The 26,058-nt window shown below is 42.5% G+C and overlaps 2 protein-coding genes across 2 annotated transcripts in view; one reads left to right on the top strand and one right to left on the bottom strand.

Annotated features, from left to right (window-relative positions):
• Nucleotides 1-976: 976 nt before the first annotated feature.
• LOC115174058 (diacylglycerol O-acyltransferase 1-like) lies at nt 977-26,058 on the bottom strand. The gene is made up of 17 exons (XM_029732696.1): nt 25,614-26,058; nt 25,104-25,191; nt 10,771-10,811; nt 10,451-10,536; nt 10,131-10,183; nt 9,531-9,636; nt 9,224-9,352; nt 5,451-5,525; nt 5,180-5,283; nt 4,683-4,721; nt 4,462-4,503; nt 4,309-4,353; nt 2,943-3,055; nt 2,634-2,699; nt 2,338-2,425; nt 2,158-2,220; nt 977-2,016 (listed from the first exon to the last, which is right to left on the bottom strand). Exons 1-17 carry the CDS (start codon nt 25,847-25,849, stop codon nt 1,870-1,872), a joined length of 1,521 nt encoding a protein of 506 aa, XP_029588556.1. The 5' UTR covers nt 25,850-26,058; the 3' UTR covers nt 977-1,869.
• The window catches only part of LOC115174059 (TBC1 domain family member 20), a 33,355-nt gene continuing 20,461 nt past the window's right edge, over nt 13,165-26,058 (top strand). Inside the window, exon 1 of the mRNA XM_029732698.1 lies at nt 13,165-13,228. The gene's annotated coding sequence lies outside the window, so the exon portion shown is untranslated. The remainder of the gene's footprint in view (nt 13,229-26,058) is intronic.

Below are 26,058 nucleotides of genomic sequence, written 5' to 3'. Positions count from 1 at the left end.
ACTCAACCAATACTGATTTTCTACAATACATGACAATAGAAACTAAGCACTTTAGTTTCTCTGAAGTGAGAATACAGGCTGGATTTGGTTTATGTAGAGATGTCAGGCACACGGGCATGAATAAGTAGGCAATTTGCTGAAGAAAAAAAGGCATGTATAGACTGTCCTACTGAACATGAAGGGTTGAGGGCTAACTAGACCACAGTTCCAGTATACTAGTGACAAAACAAGGATCACTGAAGTGCAGAAGGTCTGGAATGGAGTAAAGGGATAAATGCATACTGTATGTTTGGTACAACACAATCAATATGGTTATTACTGTTTCGATCACCAGCATCTTTTTAATAGGATGGCAATATTGGCATATAAAACATCAACTTATTTTACAATACATTGTACTTAAGCTCTGATGCTCTTTGAATATCTCATCTTAAGAGCACTTGTCTATTTAGTACATTTGGGGGAGGGGTAGATCAGCTTTAATATTGCAGATTGTGGCTTCTATCAATTAATTGTCTGCATCATTTTCCCCCCCCCCAACTCTATCACCCCTAATTGGAGGACACTAATGGACAACAATGTTTAGGCTTCTACACACAATCTTTTATTTGTTTTTAGTCGTTCTCGCCCCCCCCTACACTCAACCCCTCCCAGCTATCTCACCATCCAGTTGATTTATATTTGCCATATTTTAACTGTGCTGTTTCAAAGTTCTGAACCTTTATTCTCAGTTTTTACAGATTGTAAATGAAAGATCAATTTTTGCTAAGAGTTATATTATTGATCGATTTGACTGACTTTTAAATCACCCAGCAGTGCTATTTGCAGAGTTAACTCCAGGTAAATGTTGCATTTTGTCAGCCATTCCTGAACCTGCGACCAAAAACAAGCTACATATGGATAGTACCAAAACAAATGATTGTCTCTTCGCAGCAACATATGCAGAGCTGGGAGGGTTGTATACCCTATGCAAGAATTTTGTATAAATCATTTTAATTGAAAAACAAAAGTTTTGAATCCAGTGTCGTTTTGTGTATCAGTTCATAAACCATGTGCCATGGAATCAGTACATTTAATCTCTTCCTAGTCATTTTGCAATATGGCGCAGCTGTACATTTTTCTTGGTTCTTAAATTGAAACTGGTATACTTTATTTACCACAATTTGTCTTTAATGCAGCACCGACAGACAAGTTCTTTACTTTCTCCCTCTTCCATTTGTGGTAATGCTGCAATTAGTTGGTTGTAATGGAGTAGAACAGACATTTCCGTATTTTTCTTAGCTGCATGTGCAACAACTCCACCAGTTCCATTTATATCATTTACAAAGATTATGGCAAAAAAAAAAAGTGTATTTATTAGCAAACAGCATGCATTGTAGTGCAAATACATTAGTTTCACAAGTGTAATAACAGATTTGGCTTGACTTATGCACAATACATGTGACTGGTTATTACTGCAGCCACATGAGTTCAAAACTTCAAATAAAATACTCAGATCATTTAATCAAAGGCAAGAAAGATGTGTCAAACGCATGAGGAAAAGCAGCACACCGATTTGTAAGGTTTATCTATAGGAATGTCTGCATTGATCTTCATAGTTGTAGACTAAGTAAGAAACAGAGAAAAGGCCTACAAATGTTCTCTAGTTTTGTCAGGGCAGTGTTTCACAGCAATGATAGGACGGGAGCCAAGTCTCTCTGATGTATAAGTGCATTAGAGAAATGGTTTCTGGAGGCCAAACTATTTACTTAGTGTAACATTCTTACTATTCAGTCAAGCTTCATAATATTTTTCCCTTTCAAAGTAAACATTTGACATTCAATTTGTCCTTTAGTATAATGTATTGCTCCTCTGCTTGCGACCAACTGTTCATGATTGTGACATGTAATGTATTACGTAGTAGTCGTGGACGTACATCAGCACGGCGACGGGCTGGCCAATGATGAGCGAGATCCAGACTGCAGCGTTGCCATGGTTACCTCTCAGGAAGCGGCCGACAAACCAGGCGAGGGGAATCTGAAAAGGTCAGTTTTAGGGGGAAACCGTCCTTTAACACTGAACTCTAAAGCCAGGTACTTTAAAAACCTGTGTGTGTAACCACTAACAGAGGACCATGTCACCCAAATCCACCGTTTGATAATGAAAAGGTTGTCTGACCTGAGACATCATGCCCATAAACGCCCACAGTCTGAACATTTTCAGAGGAACGCTCACCAAGTACTGAAAGAGAGGGAGGAGGATTATTACACAGTGCAGCCTTTAACACTGACATGTAAAATCAGGTAAGTCAAGTGTGAAACCATGAGTCAGGGTTCGATGGCAGCCACCCACACGAACCTCGTGAAAGAAGGCGGAGACCAGGAAGACGGCCGTCTGGGCGACCCACTTATTCGCTCCCCTCATCATGATGGGCTTGTAAAAGTGGCTGTGGAGAACGGATGATGAAAATAAATGATTTATTAGTTTGGAACTGTAGACCGTAACCCAGAGTGTACTTTACAGTAGATCTTAAAACCATCCATTATGTCACAGAAGGTTACGGCACTTAGTGAACACACACACACTGCCATAAAGTCAGTGCTGTAGGTGGTGGTATTGTTTCAATCAATGTTATTTCTTCAACTCCTACTCACCGGAGGCACCACTTGTGCACAGGAATGTTCCAGTTAGACCAGAAGTAAGTGACCGTCTCAGAGTTCCTACAAAACAACATGCGACCGGCTCAGAGAGACAAAGTTGCAACTGTATATTACATGGAGGGAAAGGATGTGCAGGGCAGCCTCGCTCTTGAAGTAAAACAATTGTTTTGACTAAGCTATTTTAGCATTACATCTATCACTACATGTAACCCAAACAGATGGCACAATTCACATGGTATCACTGCACGAATAACACAAACTAAAAACAAATACAAGGCTAACTGGAAATCAACATCCACTTACCACCAGTCCCGGTAAAACTCCCTGTCCCCAAACCGCATCAGCTCAGCTACGAAGTTCATGGAAGAGTGGAAAAACCAATAGAAAAAGATGAGCCAGATTAAATGATTGGGAACCTGTTGGGGTAGAGGGGAGAGGAGAGGAAGCCTTGTGCCATTAGACAGTCTGGACATTAAGGATTATGTACATACAGTACCAGTCAAAAGTTTGGACACCTAATTCAAGTGTTTCTCTTTATTTATTTTTACTATATTGTAGAATAATAGTGAATAAATCAAAGCTATGAAATAACACATGGAATCATGTAGTAACCCAATATTTTATTTGAGATTCTTTAGAGTAGCCACCCTTTTCATTTGACAGCTTCGCACACTCTTGGCATTTAACACTTTTTTTGGTTACTACATGATTCCATTTGTGTTATTTCATAGTTTTGATTTCTTCACTTTTATTCTACAATGTAGAAAATAGTTTAAAAAAAAAAACCTTGAATGAGTAGGTGTCCAAACTTTTGACTGGTACTGTATGTATGTGTTATATATATATATATATATATTTGATGAAATAACACATTTGTGTATCTTATTTCATCAAACAGTAAAGCATCAGTCAAACTCTGTACATATATACTGAACAAAAATATAAAACATGCAACATTTTCAAAGACTTTACTGAGTTACAGTCTATATAAAGAAATGAGTCAATTGAAATAAATGAATTAGGCCCTAATCTATGTATTTCACATGACTGGGCAGGGGTGCAGCCATGGGTGGGCCTTGGAGGGCATAGGCCCACCCACTTGGCAGCCAGGCCCAGCCAATCAGAATGAGTTTTCCCCCACAAAAGGGCTTTATTACAGACAGAAATACTCCTCAGAAATTCTGACAACAGCTCTGGTGGACATTCCTCCAGTCAGCATGCCAATTGCACGCTCCCTCAAAACTTGAGACATCTGTGGCATTGTGTGACAAAACTGCACATGTTAAAGTGGCCTTTTATTGTTCCCAGTACAAGGTGCACATGTGTAAGGATCATGTTTAATCAGCTTCTTGATATGCCACACCTGTCAGGTGGATGTATTATCTTGGCAAAGGAGAAATGCTCACTAACAAGGGTGTTAACAAATTTGTGCACAAAATTTGAGAGAAATAAGCTTTTTGTGCATATAGAACATTCCTGGGATTTTTTTGTTTCAGCTCATGAAACATGGGACCAACACTTTACATTTATATTTTTGTTCAGTGTAGTTGATTTTATTAAAACACAGTGTGCGTCTATTTATGAAAAAAATTTATAAAATTTTTGGGGGGGCAGGGACAGCCTTAATGGAGACATGGGTTTAGGTTATGTGGTCTGTATTTGTACTCACAGCCAGTTTCAACATGCGCTCCATCATTCTGGAAAAGTCCATATCCTGCCATAGAGGGTACATGGAGGGTACATGAAACTAAGTCACCCCTAAGCACAAAGGAATGGAGCAGTTGAATAGACAGAAGTCCAGACAACGGATGTTAATATTTACCTGGAATGGTTTCATCGAATTCTGAATCGTCGGCACTATCCACTGAAAACAAATAACATCCAGATTAGTGCATCTGTGAGACATGGTTAACATAAAAGTGTACCTTGTTATTTGGTATAATAAAGTCACCCATTAATCAAAATAATTTTAATCTGGTTTGATGAGTGAAAATACACCAAATAGCAACAAATGTCAGTATGGATAACACATAATGAACGTACCTGTTGTACCAATCCAATCAGTAACTGTATGAAGAAAAGCTGGAAAAGAGTTTAGATCAGTTTTTAGATGACACAACATCTTTCAAAATGTATTAAAAGAGGCAATCAGCAGTAGCTACATCAATTTTTTGAATTTATGATATGTACCCATTGATTCTTGAAGAATGTAACTTAATAAATGCCTCATGAGATTAGTTTGTTTTAGTCCAATGTTTGTTTACATTCACTTTATTTACAAACACTGCATAGCCTCAAAACATGGTAAAAAACATAATGGGATGGTCCGTTCTTGCATCCATAACTCCATCTATGAATTTGAGAGTGATTACGTATCTCCAGTCCCATCCCTCAGCTTTTTACTGAAACAATTGTGGGGAAAAACACTTTAACTGCGAATTGGCCCTTTAAAAATATGTTTTCATAAATTGCAGTGTGTATTATTTAGGGTGCATGTAAATAGCACATCTCTGTTTTCCTGATATGATTTTTGACCTCACCATCTCAAAGAGTCTCCTCAACAGGAAGCTCTTGCGTATCCGTGGTGACCGGGGGAAGTTCAGCTCATAGCAGAGTGTTGGGGCAAACACAAAGTAATAGATATCTGTTGAGGGAGGACAGTGAAACACACACAAATTCATGCATCTTCTTTTGAAATAAGACTTTTGTACATAAAAATAGTTTATTTGAATTTATGGATTACATTATTTTTCAACTGTACACTGCAACTAGCTACTAGTCATTATGTTTCGCATCTCTTTCTGTTCTGACCTCTGTGTGTGAGATTCCCAGGGTAGGACACATGAGCATGTACAGCTGATCCATTTGACTGGGCCACAGATGGACCTATGGGGGCATAGAAAGTTTGGATGAAAAAAAAACAGATTATTTCTGACAGCAGTACTTCTATACAACCAATAGATGGCGATGGCAGAACAGTAACTTTTCAGAAAGTGTGACATTGCTGCATACACGAGGGTGCATCTAATCATCTGTGTGTGTTCGTATTTATTCAGGGGGCAAAATATACATATTTAAACAAACGCTGAAAGCTTTTCGCAGTAAACAACAGCCCAGCCAAAGAAACAGGTCACAGAAGTTACTCATACAGCAATGAGTCATACAGCTAATTAAATACCCGTCTATTTCTCCTCACATCACACGCATTTTGGAGAGGTCAGCGTAATTATCCTGGGATAGCCAATCAGATCTCAGCCAGCATCCGTGTTATCAAGAGGGCGCAAATTGAGAGAAGACCCAGAGCTGTGTGTGAGTGTGAGAGTGAGTATGTCAACATTCTAATTTGGCGAAGCTATCCAGTTGACATAATTACACTAGCAGCACTGGAGTAAAGATCACAAATACCAATAATGTCAACCAGGTAGAGTATTATCCTCTGGAGGGTGTACTGTAGAAAGATGGCAGCCATAGAATTTGAAGCACCTCTAACATTTTTGGCTATTTGTGCTTTTACTTAAATTAATGAATGTCCTAATTATGCACACATGCATAAATACACAAGCAAACAGACACACACACGCAGCAAGTCAGGTAGGTAGTATGAAGGTAAACCTGTATGCTGAGTTCATCTCAGCCTATATTGCCTTCACGTTTGGCCCTGACGGAGATATGGATTTCCCCAGAGAACACTGCTACTCCAGCTGCTCTCTCATCATCTGACTATGTGTTCTCTCATAGTCCGAGAGCATCTGGTCGTCGCGGTGGTGGCACAGAGCTATTCATTTCTCTTAAATAGAGATTTTCTCTTTCCCCCCCTCTCTCAACTGTCTCTCTCATTTGAATTCCCAGCAGTCACGGTTCCTTCTCTCAAGCTTAACATTATTGTCATCTATCGCCCACCTGGTGCCCACAATGACATTGACACCTTGATAAGCTAATTTCCCAACGATGGCTCACCACTAATCGTACTGGGCAACTTTAACCTACCGAAGCCTTTCCACTCCTTTCCTCTTTTGACCTCACCCTTTCCCCAATCATAAGGCAGGAAATATGCTTGACCTCATCTTAATGTCTCTGGCAACTACTTTGTTTCCTTTTCTCTCCATCAACCCTACCTACTCAGCCCCTACCCAGATGGTCTCCCTCTCCTCCAACCCTACCTACTCAGCCCCTACCCAGATGGTCTCCCTCTCCTCCAACCCTACCTACTCAGCCCCTACCCAGATGGTCTCCCTCTCCTCCAACCCTACCTACTCAGCCCCTACCCAGATGGTCTCCCTCTCCTCCAACCCTAACCACTCAGCCCTTACCCAGATGGTCTCCCTCTCCTCCAACCCTACCTACTCAGCCCCTACCCAGATGGTCTCCCTCTCCTCCAACCCTACCTACTCAGCCCCTACCCAGATGGTCTCCCTCTACCCTACCTACTCAGCCCCTACCCAGATGGTCTCCCTCTCCATCAACCCTACCTACTCAGCCCCTACCCAGATGGTCATGTGCCGCTGCAATCTTCACTCTCTCTCTTCCACTACTTTCTCCTCGTCGATCCTCTCTCCCTTCTGCTAAATCCTTGTCCTTCCTGTTTCCCGACTCTGCCTCTTCGACCCTACTCTCCTCCCTTTCCGCATCCTATGACTCTCACTGTCCCCTTTCCTCCCGGCCGGCTCGACCTTCCCCTCCCGCTCCATTGCTGAGTCCTTCACTGCGTGCTAACAGAACAGGGCTGCGGGCAGCTGAGCGGAAATGGAGGAAAACTACCGGAGGACCTATCATCCTTCCACTCCCTCCTCTCTACCTTCTCCTCCTCTGTATCCGCTGCTAAAGCCACTATCATTCTAAATTGAAATATTATTTCTCCAACCCTGGGAAACTCTCCTCCATCTTCCTGAATCCTCCACCTCCCTCCGCGGACAAAATCCGCTACTCATTCACTAAGCCTACTGAGCCCACTGATCCCACTCACACAGAACTACCCAACTTGACCCCACTCCCCTCCTCCCATTGCACACTTCCCTTATCAAGTCATCGTTGACCACTGGCTGTGTCCCCTCTGACTTCAATATGGCCAGAGTCCCTTCCCTTCTCAAGAAACCAAGACTTGACCCCTTTCACGTCAAAAACGACAGACCGGTATCCCTAATGTCTTTTCTTTCAAAAACACGTGAGCGTCTCTGACCAACTTTCTCGTTATCTCCCTCAGAATGATCTTCTTGACCCTAACCAGTCAGGCTTCAAGGCTGTTCACTCAACGGAGACTGTTCTCTTCTGTATCACAGAGCCTCTCCACTCTGCCAAAGCTAACTCTTTCACCTCTGTTCTCATCCTCAGATCAATCCACTGCCTTTGACACCTTGAACCATCAGATCCTCCTTTCCACCCTCTCAGGGTTGGGCATCTCATGCTCTGCACACTCCTGGATTGCATCCTACCTGGCAGGTCGCTCTACCAGTTGGCATGGAGGGGATCTGTGTCTGGACCACGTCACTACTGGTGCCCCCCAAGTGTTCTCCTCTTTTCATCAAGTCACTCGGCTCGGTCATATCCTCACATGGTCTCTCCTATCATTGCTGTACAGATGACACTTAACTACTCTTCTCCTTCCCCCTATCTGACGCCCAGGTGGCGACACATCTCTGCGTACCTGGCAGACATCTCAGCTTGGATGTTGGCCCACCACCTCAAGCTCGACAAAACTGAGCTGCTCTTCCTCCCAGGGAAGACCTGCCTGCTCCAAGATCTCTCCATGATGGTTGACAACTCCACGGTGTCCCCCTCCCAGAGTGCAAAGAACCTTGGAGTGACCCTGGACAACACCCGGTCGTTCTCTGCAAACATCAAAGCAGTGACTCGCTCCTGCAGGTTCATGCTCTACAATATCCATAGAGTACAACCTTTCCTCACACAGGAAGTGGCGCAGGTCCTAATCCAGGCCCTTGTCATCTCCCGCCTAGACTACTGCAACTCTGTGTTGGTTGGGCTCCCCGCTTGTGCCATCAAACCCCTGCAACTTATCCAGAATGCCGCAGCCTGCCTGGTGTTCAACCTTCCTACTCCCCCCCCCCCCCCCCCCCCCCCCCGTCACCATTCTCCTCTGCACACTCCCTTGGCTTCCAGTCAAAGATCACATTACCTTCAAGACCCTGGTGCTTGCCTACAGAGCAGCAAGAGGACCTGCCCCTCCTTACTTTCAGGCTATGCTTAAACCCTCAACCCGAGCACTCCGTTCTGCCACCTCTGGTCTCTTGGCCCAGTCAAAGCTCTTCTCTGTACTGGCACCCCAATGGCGGAGTCCCTGACCATCTTCCAAAAACCTACGTCTTTGAAGAGTATCTTAAATAACTCCCACGGTGCCCCCGACGCCCCCCCACCCCAAAAAAAGGTCCCTGGTCTTTTCCTACTAACACTGACTTTGCTGATAGATACTTTGAGGGAAAAATGTACACGACGTGATGTTGTCTCACCAAGCTATCTTAAGATGAATGCACTAATTGTAAGTCGCTCTGGATAAGAGCGTCTGCTAAATGACTAAAATGTAAAGTTCGACACAGTGGTACTACTGGTCAGTAGTGGTCAGTAGTACTCACATGAATGGGAGCGGGTCAGGGTGCGGGCTTTGGTATGTCTAATCTCTCTGCACCACATGTTAACGTCTTTATATGAGTACAGCTTCATGAAGAGGATGGTGTACACACCCAGGGCAAAGACTCCACCAGCTGGACAAGAAAAAAATTAGATATTATCAAGCTTTACAAAACTATATGTGCCTCTTTTAAATACATCCGCTCTGAGAAAAGCCTTTAGTCTTTTTGATCAAGAAATATTTGTAGCCTAGACACATTAGATCTATGTATATGACCATGCAGCGTAAGCATCACGATCAGGCCATCTCACCTGGGGTCATGGAGGTCAGCGTGAGCACAGTGGCTGATGGGAAACAGAGGAGGGTAGTCAGATTGACCAAGTAAAGAAATGTTCCAGTCGTCTCTGAGATGGTGCCCTGCAGAGCAACAGGAATTAAAACCATTGTTAACACAGTGGCCCGAGCACAGGATTACCATTAAAACTATCTGGGATCTCTGTGGGACTGGGGCGGTTCCAGAATTCATGTACCAGTAAGAGTGTGGGTACCAGTGAGGCTGTGGGTTCCAATCCAGCCCACTCTTTCTAGTACATCCTTTCCCCTCTCCTTCCACCTTTCCTGTCAGTCTTCCACTGACCTATCTAATAAATATTAGGGGGGGTGAAATACAATATAATCCTTATCTTAAAAAAATAAAAAATAAAATTGTGACCTTCCAAAGACAAAGAACAGCCCTTGTTGTCAACTAGCTAGAGGAGCCACATTGGTTTTGATTAGAGGAAAATGCTGTCCCCCTCCATTTCCAGCTAACAGATGTCTGAAATGTTTGTGTTCACGAGCAACAGAGAGATTAGTAAGATTTCACAGTGCATCGTTCACATTAGTCCCAGACATTATGGCACGACACTCACCACAGATAGCCTCCGCTCCGTGTACAAAGCTGCCATTATGAACACGTTGGAGACTGCAGGAGAGGAAAAATAAAACACAGACTCTGGTATTCAACAAAAGACAGCTGTATAATATTGCTACAATGTTGTTCCAAAATGAGTACATTTGCCCACACTTGGTGGAAAAACACTTGATGGTATTTTAAACAGGTATAGACTCAGGTTGCTAAGCAACAAAAGCCAGACAATGAGCTATTCAAATAAATAGATTTTGGAAGATGTACAACCACCACAATAATACAGTTAGCAAGCCAAAGAGGAAACGGATTTAAGCTATATACCAATGACAAGGCATGGTGCAGGCCAGCTATATGGGTCTTTTAAGAACAGTGAAACAACTTGGATGGGGTCCACCAATATCCCATATCTATCAGAGAGAGGAGGGAAAGAGACAAAAAAAAAAAGTCACATGGATGGATATTTTTGTTCACAAGGAGATAGTTATGAGAGGCTTACTACAGAAGCTGTGGTCAAAATGAATGGATCTGCAGTCGTGATGGGAGATACAGTTCGGATCTCAGTGATCAACAAATTATGATATAGAAGTTTAAACAGCCTAGACTAATAGTTATTTGGGGTGCCTATAGCTGCACATACTTACTTTAGAAGATTCTCCAGAAAAAGGCGTGCATTGCTCAAGACCTGCAATACAAGACATTTTGTAATCAGTGTGTGGCAGGTAGCCTAGCGCTTAAGAGCGTTGGGCCAGTAATCAAAATGTGCCCTTGAGCAAGGCACTTTCCCCTAATTGTTCCTGTAAGTCTGTCTGGATAAGAGCGTTTGTTAATGATTAAAATATAAAACGTGCTTTAGGGCTGACCCTATTTAGTCGACTGGTCGATTGTTTAGTTAATAGGCTGTTGGTAGACTTTTTTTGTCGATCAATGGCAAATATATATATATATATATAATCCATTGCAGTTTGCGGGGATGACACACCAGTAGTATATTTACCGTCATTTCTAATCTACAATGTTTGTTTGGTTATGGAAAATTATTTTTAATGCATTCAATATATTATTATTATTATTATTATTATTATTATTATTATTACACCCTTACCATTGTCATTGAGGAGTGGACACGTTGTTTGCAGAACACATAACCTAGGCTACACTTGTGAGAAAAAGTTTATTTAATTCCATTTGCGAGTTGTCAATTTATTAATGGTCTTTTGTTTGGATCGCTCCTGTCAATCTTGAGAAAGGACACACACGTAATCAAGTGTGTATAGACTAGGCTTACCTCAAATCAAATCACATTTTATTGGTCACATACACATATTTAGCAGATGTTATTGGTCACATAAACATATTTAGCAGATGTTATTGCGGGTGTAGTGAAATGCTTGTGTTCCTAGCTCCAACAGTGCAGTAGTATCTAACAATTCACAACAATACACAAATCTAAAAGTAAAAGGGAATTAAGAAATATATAAATATTAGGACGAGCAATGTCAGAGTGGCATTGACTAAATACAGTAGAATACAGTATATACATATGAGATGAGTAAAGCGGTATGTAAACATTATTAAAAAAAGTGATGAGTGTTCCATTATTAAAGTGAACAGTGATTCCATGTCTACATATATGGGGCAGCAGCCTCTAAGGTGCAGGGTTGAGTAACCGGGTGGAAGCCGGCTAGTGATGGCTGTTTAACAGTCTGATGGCCTTGAGAGATAAGCTGTTTTTCAGTCTCTTGGTCCCAGCTTTGATGCACTTGTACTGACCTCGCCTTCTGGATGATAGCGAGGTGAACAGGCTGTGGCTCGGGTGGTTGCTGTCCTTGATGATCTTTTTGGCCTTCCTGTGACATCGGGTGCTGTAGGTGTCCTGGAGGGTGGGCAGTATGCCCCCGGTGATGCGGGCGGTGCAGTTGCCGTACCAGGCAGTGATACAGCCCGACAGGATGCTCTCAATTGTGCAACTGTAAAAAAGTTTGAGGGTCTTAGGGGCCAAAGCCACATTTCTTCAGCCTCCTTCACCACACGGTCTGTGTAGGTGGACCATTTCAGATTGTCAGTGATGTGTACGCAGGCGAACTTGAAACTTTCCACCTTCTCCACTGCGGTCCCGTGGATAGGGGCATGCTCCCTCTGCTGTTTCCTGAAGTCCACGATCAGCTCCTTCGTTTTGTTGACGTTGAGGTTATTTTCTTGGCACCACACCTCCACGCCATGCACACCTCCCTGTCTCATTGTTGGTAATCAGGCCTCCTACTGTTGTGTCGTCTGCAAACTTGATGATTTGAGTTGGAGGTGTGCATGGCCACGCAGTCTTGGGTGAACAGGAGGGGGCTGAGAACGCACCCTTGAGGATCAGCGAAGTGGAGAGGTTGTTTCTTACCTTCACCACCTGGGGGCGGCCCGTCAGGAAGTTTAGGACCCAGTTGCACAGGGCGGGGTTCAGACCCAGGGCCTCAAGCTTAATGATGAGCTTGGAGGGTACTATGGTGTTGAAGGCTGAGCTATAGTCAATGAACAGTATTCTGATGTAGGTATTCCTCGTCCAGATGGGATAGGGCAGTGTGCAGTGCGATGGCGAATACACCGTCTGTGGATCTATTGGAGCAGTAAGCAAATTGAAGTGGGACTAGGGTGACATGATCCTTAACTAGCCTCTCAAAGCACTTCATGAAGACAGAAGTGAGTGCTACGGGGCAATAGGCATTTTGGAGCAAGTGGGGACAGCAGACTGGGATAGTGAGAGATTGAATATGTCTGTGCACACTCCAGCCAGCTGGTCTGCGCATGCTCTGAGGACGCGGCTAGGGAAGCCGTCTGAGCTGACAGCCTTGCGATGGTTAACACGGTTAAATGTCTTACTCATGTCGACCACGGAGAACGTATTTAGCTTGTCTGGGAGCATGACGGTGTCCATGACGTGGCTGGTTTTCCCTTTGTAATCTGTGATTGTCTGCAGACCCTGCCACATACCTGGCCGGCACACAAATGTAGGCCTATAAATGTTCCCATTTGGGGATCTGATACCATTTCCCATTGTCTTAACTCACCATCACCGTGGAGCTTCTCAAAGTCATTTTTTCTTTGCCTCAAACAGTAAGTAAACAAAGTCTGTTTTTACATTAATTGAGAATGACAATAGTTCTCAACGTAAACAATTTGAAACATCTTTCCAGCTCTCTCCAATGTTGATAGCACAAGTTAGTTGATACAATGTTTCAAGTTCCTTGCAGATAGGCCATGTGTAGCCAATGTGATTTATAGGATATAGATAGATAGATATAAAAAAATCAGGATACTTTCTACCTGTGGGCTGCAATGTTTTTATTTGTTGGCTTTATGTCGGCTATTTTTACATATTGGCAATATAGTTTTAGATTTGTATAATTTTCATTTACATAGAGTTTTGATTAACCACATGACATTGATTTTGAGATGGTAGCATTCTGTCATTGCACCACACTATCTACAACAAACGGTTACAGCATAAGCTCGTAACTTTTAAAGGAAGAACCACTGTACGATGACCTTATTATAAAATGAAACTGTTCTACGAAAATGTGCAAATGAAAATCATAACTGGCACGCAGATCAGTAGAAATGGTACGATAACTTGCCACGCAAAATGGAAAAGGTTGCCGACCGCTGGTGTAGCATGTTACCCGGCAACTTCAGGAGTTAAAAAAGGTAGAATCTGCAAAAGGCCAGCAGCAGGTGGAGGAGGGTCAGGATTTGTTCTTCTGGTTAGGCTCCTCTTTAGTAATTTGTGTGTCTTAATTTTTTTTGATCGCTGTGCTTAAAGCATCAGACAAGCACAGTAGCCTACATATAATTGATTTTATTCAAACATAGAATGTGTCTATATGGAAAATTACACATTTAAACATTTTGACCAATTGATTGTTTGAAGAGACGACTCTTGGTCGACCAATACTTTTTGTTGTTGTTGGAGACAGCGCTAATGTGCTTTACCAATTGGAAATCATATGGGAGTGTTCACATCAAAAGGTACACTGTGATAGTAAGCTTAGGCTATACCATTCTTATTAAAGGGATTCTCCAGTACTTTTGTATACTTTTTAGCCAGTAGTTATGAAAGTAGCACTCATGAGCCAAAAGTCATCCCTAAAAATGGCATACTACATCACATTATGTGCAGATATGTGCACCACGTCATTGCTCTCGCTCTGTGACTCATATGGCGTGGGGCTGAAGCTCATTGGTTGAACTCGAATTGCTAGGGTGCTGGCCCACGTGGGGGGAAATGTAAGGCAAATGGTGCAGCCCAGCTTCCAGAAAAACAGTTGCATTCTACTAGAGATTTCATGGTTAATTGAGGTAAGACAGTAATTCTGCTCATAGATTATGAATAGATTGACACATTCAGCCCAAAGCAGGAGGTTTAAAAAATATACCTAGTAGTCACCAAAGTTCCGGAGCATCTCTTAACTTCTCTATTGTATTGACAAAATTCATAAACAAAATGGTATGAAGGGAAAGACATTGATCAGCAGTAATTTCTGTTCCAGGGTGTTAGTATAGTAGTTAAGATGAACGCACACCAGTCAGAATCCTGTCTCTGGTCCAATCTCCATTTTGACAGGTCAAAGTCTACTGCCCCATGTTGATATGAGCCATACTTAATCATCTCCATTCTATGAAGGCTGATAACAATCTATTCTGGCAAAAGATAACCCTGGGAACCAACCCACACGAGGCAGAGTAACTTGATACAGTATGGCTTGTTTTTCCTCCTGTATTTCTCTAAAAACAAACAGGAGATGAGATGTGGCATCAACAAGGGTGAAAAAAATAAATAAATATATACAGTATCTCACAAAAGTGAGTACACCCCTCACATTTTTGTAAATATTTGAGTATATCTTTTCATGTGACAACACTGAAGAAGTGACACTTTGCTACAATGTAAAGTAGTGAGTGTACAGCTTGTACAGTGGGGCAAAAAAGTATTTAGTCAGCCACCAATTGTGCAAGTTCTCCCACTTAAAAAGATGAGAGAGGCCTGTAATTTTCATCATAGGTACACGTCAACTATGACAGACAAAATGAGAAGAAAAAAATCCCGAAAATCACATTGTAGGATTTTTAATGAATTTATTTGCAAATTATGGTGGAAAATAAGTATTTGGTCACCTACAAACAAGCAAGATTTCTGGCTCTCACAGACCTGTAACAACTTCTTTAAGAGGCTCCTCTGTCCTCCACTCGTTACCTGTATTAATGGGAGAACTTGCACAATTGGTGGCTGACTAAATACTTTTTTTGCCCCACTGTATAACAGTGTAAATTTGCTGTCCCCTCAAAATAACACAACATACAGCCATTAATGTCTAAACCGCTGGCAACAAAAGTGAGTACAACCCTAAGTGAAAATATCCAAATTGGGCCCAAAGTGTCAATATTTTGTGTGGCCACCATCCTTTTCCAGCACTGCCTTAACCCTCTTGGGCATGGAGTTCACCAGAGCTTCACAGGTTGCCAATGGAGTCCTCTTCCACTCCTCCATGACGACATCACGGAGCTGGTGGATGTTAGAGACCTTGCACTCCTCCACCTTCCGTTTGAGGATGCCCCACAGATGCTCAATAGGGTTTAGGTCTGGAGACATGCTTGGCCAGTCCATCACCTTTACCCTCAGCTTCTTTAGCAAGGCAGTGGTCGTCTTGGAGGTGTGTTTGGGGTCGTTATCATGTTGGAATACTGCCCTGCGGCCCAGTCTCCGAAGGGAGGGGATCATGCTCTGCTTCAGTATGTCACAGTACATGTTGGCATTCATGGTTCCCTCAATGAACTGTAGCTCCCCAGTGCCGGCAGCACTCATGCAGCCCCAGACCATGACACTCCCACCACCATGCTTGACTGTAGGCAAGACACACTTGTCTTTGTACTCCTCACCTGGTTGCCACCACACACGCTTGACACCATCTGAAACAAATAAGTTTATCTTGGTCTCATCAGACCAAAGGACATGGTTCCAGTAATCCATGTCCTTTGTCTGCTTGTCTTCAGCAAACTGTTTGTGGGCTTTCTTGTGCATCATCTTTAGAAGAGGCTTCCTTCTGGGACGACAGCCATGCAGACCAATTTGATGCAGTGTGCGGCGTTTGGTCTGAGCACTGACAGGCTGACCCCCACCCCTTCAACCTCTGCAGCAATGCTGGCAGCACTCATACGTCTATTTCCCAAAGACAACCTCTGGATATGACGCTGAGCACGTGCACTCAACTTCTTTGGTCGACCATGGCGAGGCCTGTTCTGAGTGGAACCTGTCCTGTTAAACCTCTGTATGGTCTTGGCCACCGTGCTGCAGCTCAGTTTCAGGGTCTTGGCAATCTTCTTATAGCCCAGGCCATCTTTATGTAGAGCAACAATTCTTTTTTTCAGATCCTCAGAGAGTTCTTTGCCATGAGGTGCCATGTTGAACTTCCAGTGACCAGTCAGTATGAGGGAGTGTGAGAGCGATGACACCAAATTTAACACACCTGCTCCCCATTCACACCTGAGATCTTGTAACACTAACGAGTCACATGACACCAAAGAGGGAAAATGGCTAATTGGGCCCAATTTGGACATTTTCCCTTAGGGGTGTACTCACTTTTGTTGCCAGCGGTTTAGACATTAATGGCTATACGTGTTGAGTTATTTTGAGGGGACAGCAAATTTACACTGTTATACAAGCTGTACACTCACTACTTTACATTGTAGCAAAGTGTCATTTCTTCAGTGTTGTCACATGAAAAGTTACTCAAATATTTACAAAAATGTGACTTGTGAGATACTGTGTGTGTGTGTGTGTGTGTGTGTGATTATATATATATATATATAGCTAACTTTCCTCATTTCTCACAATGTACCTGTTTTCTGTCATCTGATATAGATGAACTGCTAATTTGCTCTCACCCCTCCCCCCAAAAAATACTCAATACTATCTTTATGTTTGAGCTATAGGTCTTCACAGGTCTAATACGTTTGACCCATTCCCAAATGGACCCATCGCTTTCCCACCCGGCCCGATATGCATAACTTATTCTTTTTTTAAAGGAGACCCATTCCGAATGGACTCGAGGATAGTAAGACCCGTTCTGAAAAGGCCCGTGAAAAACAGACAGACCCCAAGAGACCCATTCAGAGTAGAAAAATCTAATAAATAAATCTCTGCCCAACCTGGACAAAAGGATGTTTAGCATCCCCAGTGGCTCTGCAAGCACAGAGAGGATATTCCCCACTGCTGGCCTGCTCTCCAGGCACCGTCGCATGAGCCTGAAGCCACAGACAAAAATGAATTTAAAGGCTATAAAATGATTTAATACAAAGAAATGTTGTTTAAATGCTGAGGACCTAATGTCCCTGACTCCCTACCAGCCTAGTGTGTCACACTCACAATGTGTTTCTTTGTAGGCTATAGCCTTGAAATAATTGAACTCATATAGCCTTCTTAGACTGTCTGTCTCCTGACCTATTTAGAGAGTTTATATGCTGTTTAATATGACATGTAGCCTATTTAAAATGGTGAGCTTCTTACATTCACCTTTGTTTATTCAAATACTTTTCATTCAAATCATATGGTTTGGTTTCAATAATTCAAAACCAAATGGTTGGTCCAGGAAGCCACAAAAATAGATGGGTGTTGGTTAAATTGTGATTTGAATGAATGGAGTGAATTTGGAGTGGCAGTTGTTTTCTTCCTGTGAGTGCGGACCGCTCCATGAGCGGGATTTCCGACCACTCAACTCTGCTCACATACTCTGGAAGCAAGTCCCCGCAGCAATGTTCCATATTAATGCTCATGATTTTGGAATGAGATGTTCGACGAGCAGGTGCCCACATACATTTGGTCATGCATAATTGATGCTTAGCTACACTACATGACCAAATGTATGTGGGCACCTGCTCGTCGATCATCTCATGGGTTGGTCCCCCCTTTGCTACTATAACAGCCTCCACTCTTCTGGGAAGGCTTTCCACTAAAATGTTAAGACATTGCTGTGGGGACTTGCTTTCATTTCAGCCACAAGAGCATTAGCGAGGTCAGGCACTGAAGGATTTGGCCTGGCTCGCAGTCAGCGTTCCAATTAATCCCACAGTTATCCGATGGGGTTGAGATCAGGGCTCTGTGCAGACCGGTTAAGTTCTTCCACGCGGATCTCGACAAACCATTTCTGTATGGACCTCGCTTTGTGCATGGGGGCATTGTCATGCTGAAACAGAAAAAAAGGGCCTTCCCCAAAATGTTGCCACAAAGTCGGAAGAACAGAATCATGTAGTGTCATTGTATGCTGTAGCGTTAAGATTTCCCTTCACTAGAACTAAAGGGCCCTAGCCCGAACCACGAAAAACAGCCCCAGACCATTATTCCTCCTCCACCAAACTTTACAGTTGGCAAAAATTCATTGGGGCAGGTAGTGATCTCCTGGCATCCGACAAACACAGATTTGTCCATTGGATTGCCAGATGGTGAAGCGTGATTCATCACTTCAGAGAACGCGTTTCCACTGAGCCAAAGTCCAAGAGCTTTACACCACTCCAGCCAACGCTTGGCATTGCGCATGCTGATCTTAGGCTTGTGTGCGGCTGCTCGGCCATGGAAACCCATTTCATGAAGCTCCCGACGAGCAGTTCTTGTGCTGATGTTGCCTCCAGAGGCAGGTTGGAACTCGGTAGTGAGTGTTGCAACCGAGGACAGACAACTTTTACGCGCTACACACTTCAGCACTCTGCGGTCCCGTTCCGTGCGCTTGTGTGGCCTACCACGTCGCGGCTGAGCCGTTGTTGCTCCTAGACGTTTCCACTTCACAATAACAGCACTTCCAAATTGACTAGGGCAGCTTTAGCAGGACAGAAATGTGATGAACTGACTTGTTGGAAAGGTGGCATCCTATGATGGTGCCACGTTGAAAGTTAGAGCACTTCAGTAAGGCCAATCTCCTGCCAATGTTTGTCTACGGAGATTGCATAGCTGGGTGCTCAATTTAGTTTTTATACATCTGTCAGCAGTGGGTGTGGCTGAAATAGCCAAATCCACTAATTTGAAGGGGTGTCCACATATATAGTGTACATGACCTGTTAGATATGGAAACTGCAATATTGATGGTTTATTGACACAGCCTACATACAGTGGATAGATGGAGGCTAGGTCAGGAGCCCTTTGATAGAAAGAGAAACCTGGTTAGGCCTACATTAAGCAGCACATGCAGAGGAACAAGCCCGTTCTAACTAGCTGGGCATCATTGTGACAGAATAATATCCTTGATGAGCCCATTTTCTTACGTCAGATGGCATCACTCCTACACAACGCGTGTCAGGCGGAATCTGACGTAAGACGATGTGGTAAGCCATCTGTAAAGGATTGTTGCAAAAAGGACCGTGGACGTCATGCCCATAGAAATACATTCAAATTAATTATATTTCTATGGACATTCCTCGCTGTTAGATCTGTTTTCTAGCGCACATATCCCCTCTTGCCAGCAATTTTCCACTTGAATTTCATAATTATTCATTACCGGGTACAAAGAATATAGGGATGATTTCTGGGGAATGGCATAGCGATCATGTTTCAAAGACAGATTAATACCGGCTTTGGAAATTAGACTTCTCGCTCAGATGCTTTGAAGACGATGGGAAGCTTTTCCAGCAGTCTCTCTTCAAACAGAAATAAATGGGTGTTTATTTTTAGCTAGAAGACATGGGATTCTGTCCGTATTCATTTCAGTAATTAGCATTTAACAATTCCTCCCTTCTGTCCGTGCAAGTTATAAATGCCATGTTCTGCCGGAAAAATGATAAAATACCCTTGAACTTCCAGTCACACTTTTGAAGGAGAACAGGAAAAATGGTTATCCTCAAAGGAAGAAATAAATTCTCACCTCGGACTGTGTCCTCACTTGACCTTATCCTTGGGGACAGAATTAACTGTAACACATCATCTGACAAATCAAACACTTGACGGGAGTCATGAGTGCTCTGGCCTCCCCAGCAAAGTCAAATGACAGCCAATGCCCACTGCCCACTCCATTACTGTAACAATGCCAGCAGCCTAGCATACCAGGCAGACCGTGTTTGCACTGTGTAAATAGGTTGCACCTTGCTTATCTAAACAGTGCAAACTTGACTGATCAAAACATCAGAGACCACATTAAACCCAGCTAAAATGGACCTCCGGTTTGTCTAATGGACCTATGCCAGAAAACTTGCTTGGATGTGTTGTTCGACCTATGTCTGCCAGTAGGCTACAAGAGGCAGTAGCACAATGAGTTAAAATATGTGAAGTGACACATTGTAGAGAGATTAGAGTAAGAACCTCTGTCAGGCTCCTCTCACTGAGAGAAACAGGAGGACAACGTGTTACAGTGTTAAATACCCACCAGAGTCTATCTGCCAAAGTGTCAAGAGAGGAGTGGTGGCTCTCTTTTCTGTTACTGCTACAATGTAAAGTAAAGTTTTAGTTTGTTGATATAAGGGCAAGAAAGTGATCAAGAAGTGAGTGAGTGAGAGCGAGAGAGTTGAATGAGGCAAGCTGTATAACACATGGCCAAGAAGCATCAGCTTTCGTCCGAAGTCTCTTCGTAGTTCATATAACACTTCTCTCTAATAATAATAATAAAATATGAGGCGGCAAGGGACGAGTTCCTTATTCTCTTATCAAACTGATCATCATTTTATGTTTGCCGTGCTCAGGCGTAGCGTGGATAAAAATATTGTTTACCATTGCTATTGAGAGACAGCACTGAAAAGACATTACCACACCATTGAGCTACAACGGTTATCTACTGTATGCATGATTCTCACTGTGTAGACAACAGCACAAGAGAAGCTGAGATCTAGCTGAGATAGGCAGACGGTATCAAAACAACTGCAGCTATTGGCAGGAAAGAAGAAATGTAGGCCTACTGAGAGACAGCATCAACCATCCATCCTCAAAGCTGATCAGAGTTGAGTCTGCACAGATCCAATGAATACCCTGATTAACAGAAGAGTATTCAACATGGTATTCAAAAAATTGCAGTCTGAGTTCCAAAATCTAAAAAAGACAATATGGGTCCATTCAGATTAATTTTAATAGCCCCAATATAGCTGCTCAGTTGCCAGCAGCATCACTGTATTCTCTCTGTGGCTCTAACCTCAGGGCACCTCTCCTACAGCAACTGGCTTCCAGCTGAAATAGATCAAAGACCAGACTAACAGAGTGCTAACAGAGTGCTAGTCATTAACAGAGCAACCAGAGGCTTCTGCACAGCCTGCTTTATGAAAATGTAGCAGTGGCCTACTTCTGAATGTCCGTCTTCAAAACACCTTTTAGATCAGGTGATTATTCTGTGAAAGCGGTTTAAGCATAAATAGGTCTCGACGATTTCAGTGGCAAAACAGGGGCAGAATCCCAGGCCTAGATTTGATAGTTTATTAGGATCCCCATTGGCTGTTGGGAAAGCAGGAGCTACTCTTCCTGGGGTCCACACAGAACATGACATAATAATGAACATTAATAGACAAAAGCAGATCAAGGACAGAACCACATACATTTAAAAAAAGATGCCACACAGCCTACATATCAGTACATACACACAAATTATCTAGGTCAAATAGGGGAGAGGCGTTGTGCTGTGAGGTGTTGTTTTTAAATCAGTAAACCAGGTTTGCTGTTCATCTGCTAAATCTGAGCTGGAAGTGAGTTCCATGCAATCATGGCTCTATATAATACTGCACATTTTCTTGAATTTGTCCTGGATTTTTTGGTCCTGGATTTGGAAACTGTGAAAAGACCACTGGTGTGTGTCAGCGCTGTGTGTATGTTGACTATGTAAACAATTTTGAATTTAACACATTAATGTTGCTTATAAAAATAAGTGATGCAGTCAGTCTCTCCTCTACTTTAGCCAGGAGAGTCTGGCATGCATAGTATTGATATTATCCCTCCAATTACAGTGAAGAGGATCAAAGTGCATCTCTTTATCACAGACAGATCCCTTCCCATCTTTACAACCATTGAATCAATAGGTTTTGACCATGAAAGTTTACAATTCAAGTTAACACCAAGTAACTTAGTTTCCTCAATTTGCACAACAACCTCACCATTCATTACCAGAGTCAGCTGAGGTGTAGAACTTAGGGAATGATTTGTACCATATGCAATGCTTAGTTTTAGAGATGTTCAGGACAGTTTATTACTGGCCACCCATTCTAAAACGGACTCCATCTCTTTGTTTAGGGCTACACTGGCTGCTGACACGTATAGGGTTGAATCATAAGCATACGTAGACACCAGGGTTTCCGTTACGGAAAAATGTGGCGCCGGACATTTGACCGGCAACTTTTTAATTTACCAGACCCATATGCATTGGGTGCGTAACCTGATTAGGACATCCACCCACGGTGCTCAGAATGACAGAAATCACATTTAGAATATGGTAATTCATATTAACAGAACATGCAAGTCGAGGATGCAATGATGTGCAGTCCTTACCTAATTCTGGTGTGCACTTTGAACATGTTAGAATAACTGTCCACATTTATTTTTCCTCAGCCAACAAGCTGAGTAACGAACAGTAAAATCACTAGCTTATGTCGATCTACTATAGTTGAAAAGTTTACGCTACCTATTCTATTGGTCAGCTCGTCGAGAAAGAAATAGCCTGTTCCAAACAGACTCTGGGACAGTTGTGGGACGATAGATCCCAAATTCATACAACCAGTAGGCCTAGGCTACATTAAAAAAAACGTTAAAAAGCAATAAGTCTGATGCAACAGATCAGAACGTTTAACTTTAAAATGTTGATAAACTATTATTTCTTCACATTATAAGTGCAGCAATGCGCACAAAGCAGGAGGCTACATGTGAATGTTAGTTCCATAATGCAATTAGCAGGAAAACACTCTGTTCAAAAGGGCACTGAACATGTGAGCAGTTTCATGTGTCAAGAGTTGAAAATATTGTTTAGAAAGAGAGGAGATCTATTAGGCTACTTTGAAGCAAGGTATGACATGCCTCATATGTATTAAAACATTTAGAGTTTCAAACAATTAAGTATGTGTTTTGAAAACACATACTGCATCCAGCTCATTGCAAAATGATGTGCGATGAATTCTGCCTTCCGTTGCCACGTTCAAAACAACTGGGAACTCTCTGACTTCAGTACGTTCAAAACGACTGGGGGGAAAGAACACGAGCTCCGACTGGGGGAAAAGAACACGAGCTCCGACTGGGGGAAAAGAACATTTAACGGTCATCCAACTCGGGAACTCTGGCCTCTTTCTAGGGCCCCGACTTTCCGACCTGAAGATCACTGAAGTCATGATTTAACCTCGTATTTTTCAGAGGTCCCAGTTGTCGTGAAAGCACCACATGATGCTGCAGCAGCAGCTCTCGCGCTGTCTGACAGATTTTCCACTCAAAGGTTCTGTATCTGTACACGTGATAAATAAGATGCATAACAAATATACTGTACACACATGCCAATTTAATTCCACTAAATTATGCAAATTAACCTACAGACTGATAAGCATGACCAGTCAAATGCATTTCCATCAATGAAAAGGTTAAAAAGAAATGGGATTTTTTCTTCTCCCGGACATCAGCTTTTCTTAATAAATATATTTTAAAAAACAGACAAAAGCCAGCTATTACCTGCTAACGGAAACCCTAGTAGACACACTGGCTTTGCTTAATGCCAGTTGCAGGTCATTAGTAAATATAGAAAAGAGTAGAGGGCCAAGAGAGCTGCCCTGCGGTACACCACACATTTACATGTTTTAAAGAAAACCTTGTGTTCTATTAGAAATATTGCCATATTGTGGATTCAGAGCTGAGGTTCAAAAGCCATAACAAGTTTTTTTTTTTAAACAAGTTGTGGTCAATTATATTAAAGACTATAATGAAATCTAACAGTACAGCTTCCACAATCTTATTATTATTTCAACCAATCATCAGTCATTTTTGTCAGTGCAGTACATGTTGAGTGCCCTGAAAGTCTGTTGTTAATTTGTTTACAGAGAAATAGCATTGCATCTGGTCAAAAACTATTTTTCCCAGAAGTTTGCTGTAAGCTGATTGGTCAGCTGTTAGAGCCAGTAAAGTGGACTTTACCATTCTTGGGTAGTGGAATGACTTTCCTCCAGGTCTGAGGACAAACATTGTTAATAATAAATAAAACAAAAAATTATATATGAGGCAATATATTTCACTACTATTCTCAGTAGCTTTTCATCGAAGTCGTCTATACCAAGTGGTTTCTCATTATTGATGGACAACTTTTCCACTAACTTTAGAATTCAAAATTACAATGCTTTTCTTTCATTATTAGGTATTTCATGCATGCATATGTTGGCATTTCATGCCTAGTTTGCCAAAGAAAGTCATTAAAGTAATTGGCAACATCAGAAGGTTTTGTTATGAATAAGCCATCTGATTCAATGAAAGATGGAGTTGAATTTGTCTTTCTGCCCATCATTTAATTTCAAGTATTCCAACACTTTTTCCCCCATCATACTTTTTCAATTATTTTGGTTTCATAAGACAATTTCTTTTTTTTTCTTCAGTTTAGTCACATCATTTCTCAATTTACAGTAAGTTTGCCAATCAGACGTGAACTCCTTTTGCATCGTCCCACCCAACCATACAGCTTTTCAATTCCTCATCAATCTACAGAGCCTTAACAGCTCTAGCAGTCCGTTTCTTAATAGGCGCATGCTTATCAATAATTGGAAGAAAAAAGTGCATCAAGTGCAGCATGCTCCTTATTAATCGCATCATGTCATCCACCCCCCCAAAAAAAGTATTGTTTTTTTTAAATTTATTTTTATTTTTATGATGATAATTTTTTGGAGTGTGTACCATAGAAATAGAATGATTAATAATTATTTTTATACGGTGTGTACATGTCCATATTTCCTTAATCATAGAGGTGGATGACAATTTAATGTGCAATTTCCTATGTACAGAAGGCAGGCTAGCACTTACCAGCATGACCACACACCAGTTCAGAATGCCTCTGTAGTTACTGTAACCACTGGCTGAGCTGAGCAGGGACTCCTGGAGGACATGGCAGCTGGGGAGACAGTAAAAAGGAGTTGATGATTAGTTGAATCAACAGACTTTGTTGTGCGTCATCCAGCCAGGACCAAGATTGAGGATCACTGAATGGTTTACAGCCATAGCTCCACTGGTGTAACACATTTACATTCACTGCAGATTACATGATCTGCAAATGTAGCCTACAGACATGTGGCCTAGATTTCTCTCAAACACGTAGCTAAACAAAGAGAACATACATGGCGTAAGTGAACCTGGCTGATTAGTCTTTGGCCTCATATTATGAGGAACCTATAGTTAATACCAAAGGCCTTCAATACATAACATTCTGAGTGACAAAAGATCAGTGACAGGCAGCTAGAACTGAAGACATCAGGGATTGAAGACGTGTCTGTGACCTCAAAAAGCCGTGTGTTATGCTTCTGTGTCATGCTTTACCTGAGCCTTTCGCATATTTTGCTCCTCTCCTGTGGTGTCCTGACCGGCTCGTGCACCTGTTTTTCCTTCTTCACCTTCCCGTTGCTGTGGCTCGGATGGCTTGGCGTTTTTTCCCCTGCGCTGCTCTGCTTGCTGCCATTGGCTTGTTTCGAATTGCCCCCAGCTGGCGTGGGGCCGATGGTTGATCTCCTTGTCCTGCCTGTCATCATTGGGACTCTGTCGTTTCTGTCGCCCATTTCCTAAAATTGATACATTCAACCTTTTCTTGCTGGAATTGCACAAGACGTTTCTCCCTCAAGTCTCGGCTGGAAAGTCCAGCCCGTGTTGTCAGCAAGCTGTAGAGGAGCGGGCTGCAGTCCCTGATGTAAACGCCAATATTCGCTTGATTGAGGAGGAGCGATAGTTTGTATGAGATTCTATTGGGGCTCGCTCTGTCGTCCTGAAG

This window comes from Salmo trutta, chromosome 34 (genome assembly GCF_901001165.1).
Source record: "Salmo trutta chromosome 34, fSalTru1.1, whole genome shotgun sequence".
NCBI lineage: Eukaryota > Metazoa > Chordata > Actinopteri > Salmoniformes > Salmonidae > Salmo > Salmo trutta.
Note: the sequence above shows the minus strand (reverse complement) of the source record. Positions and strands in the feature narration are given on the sequence as shown.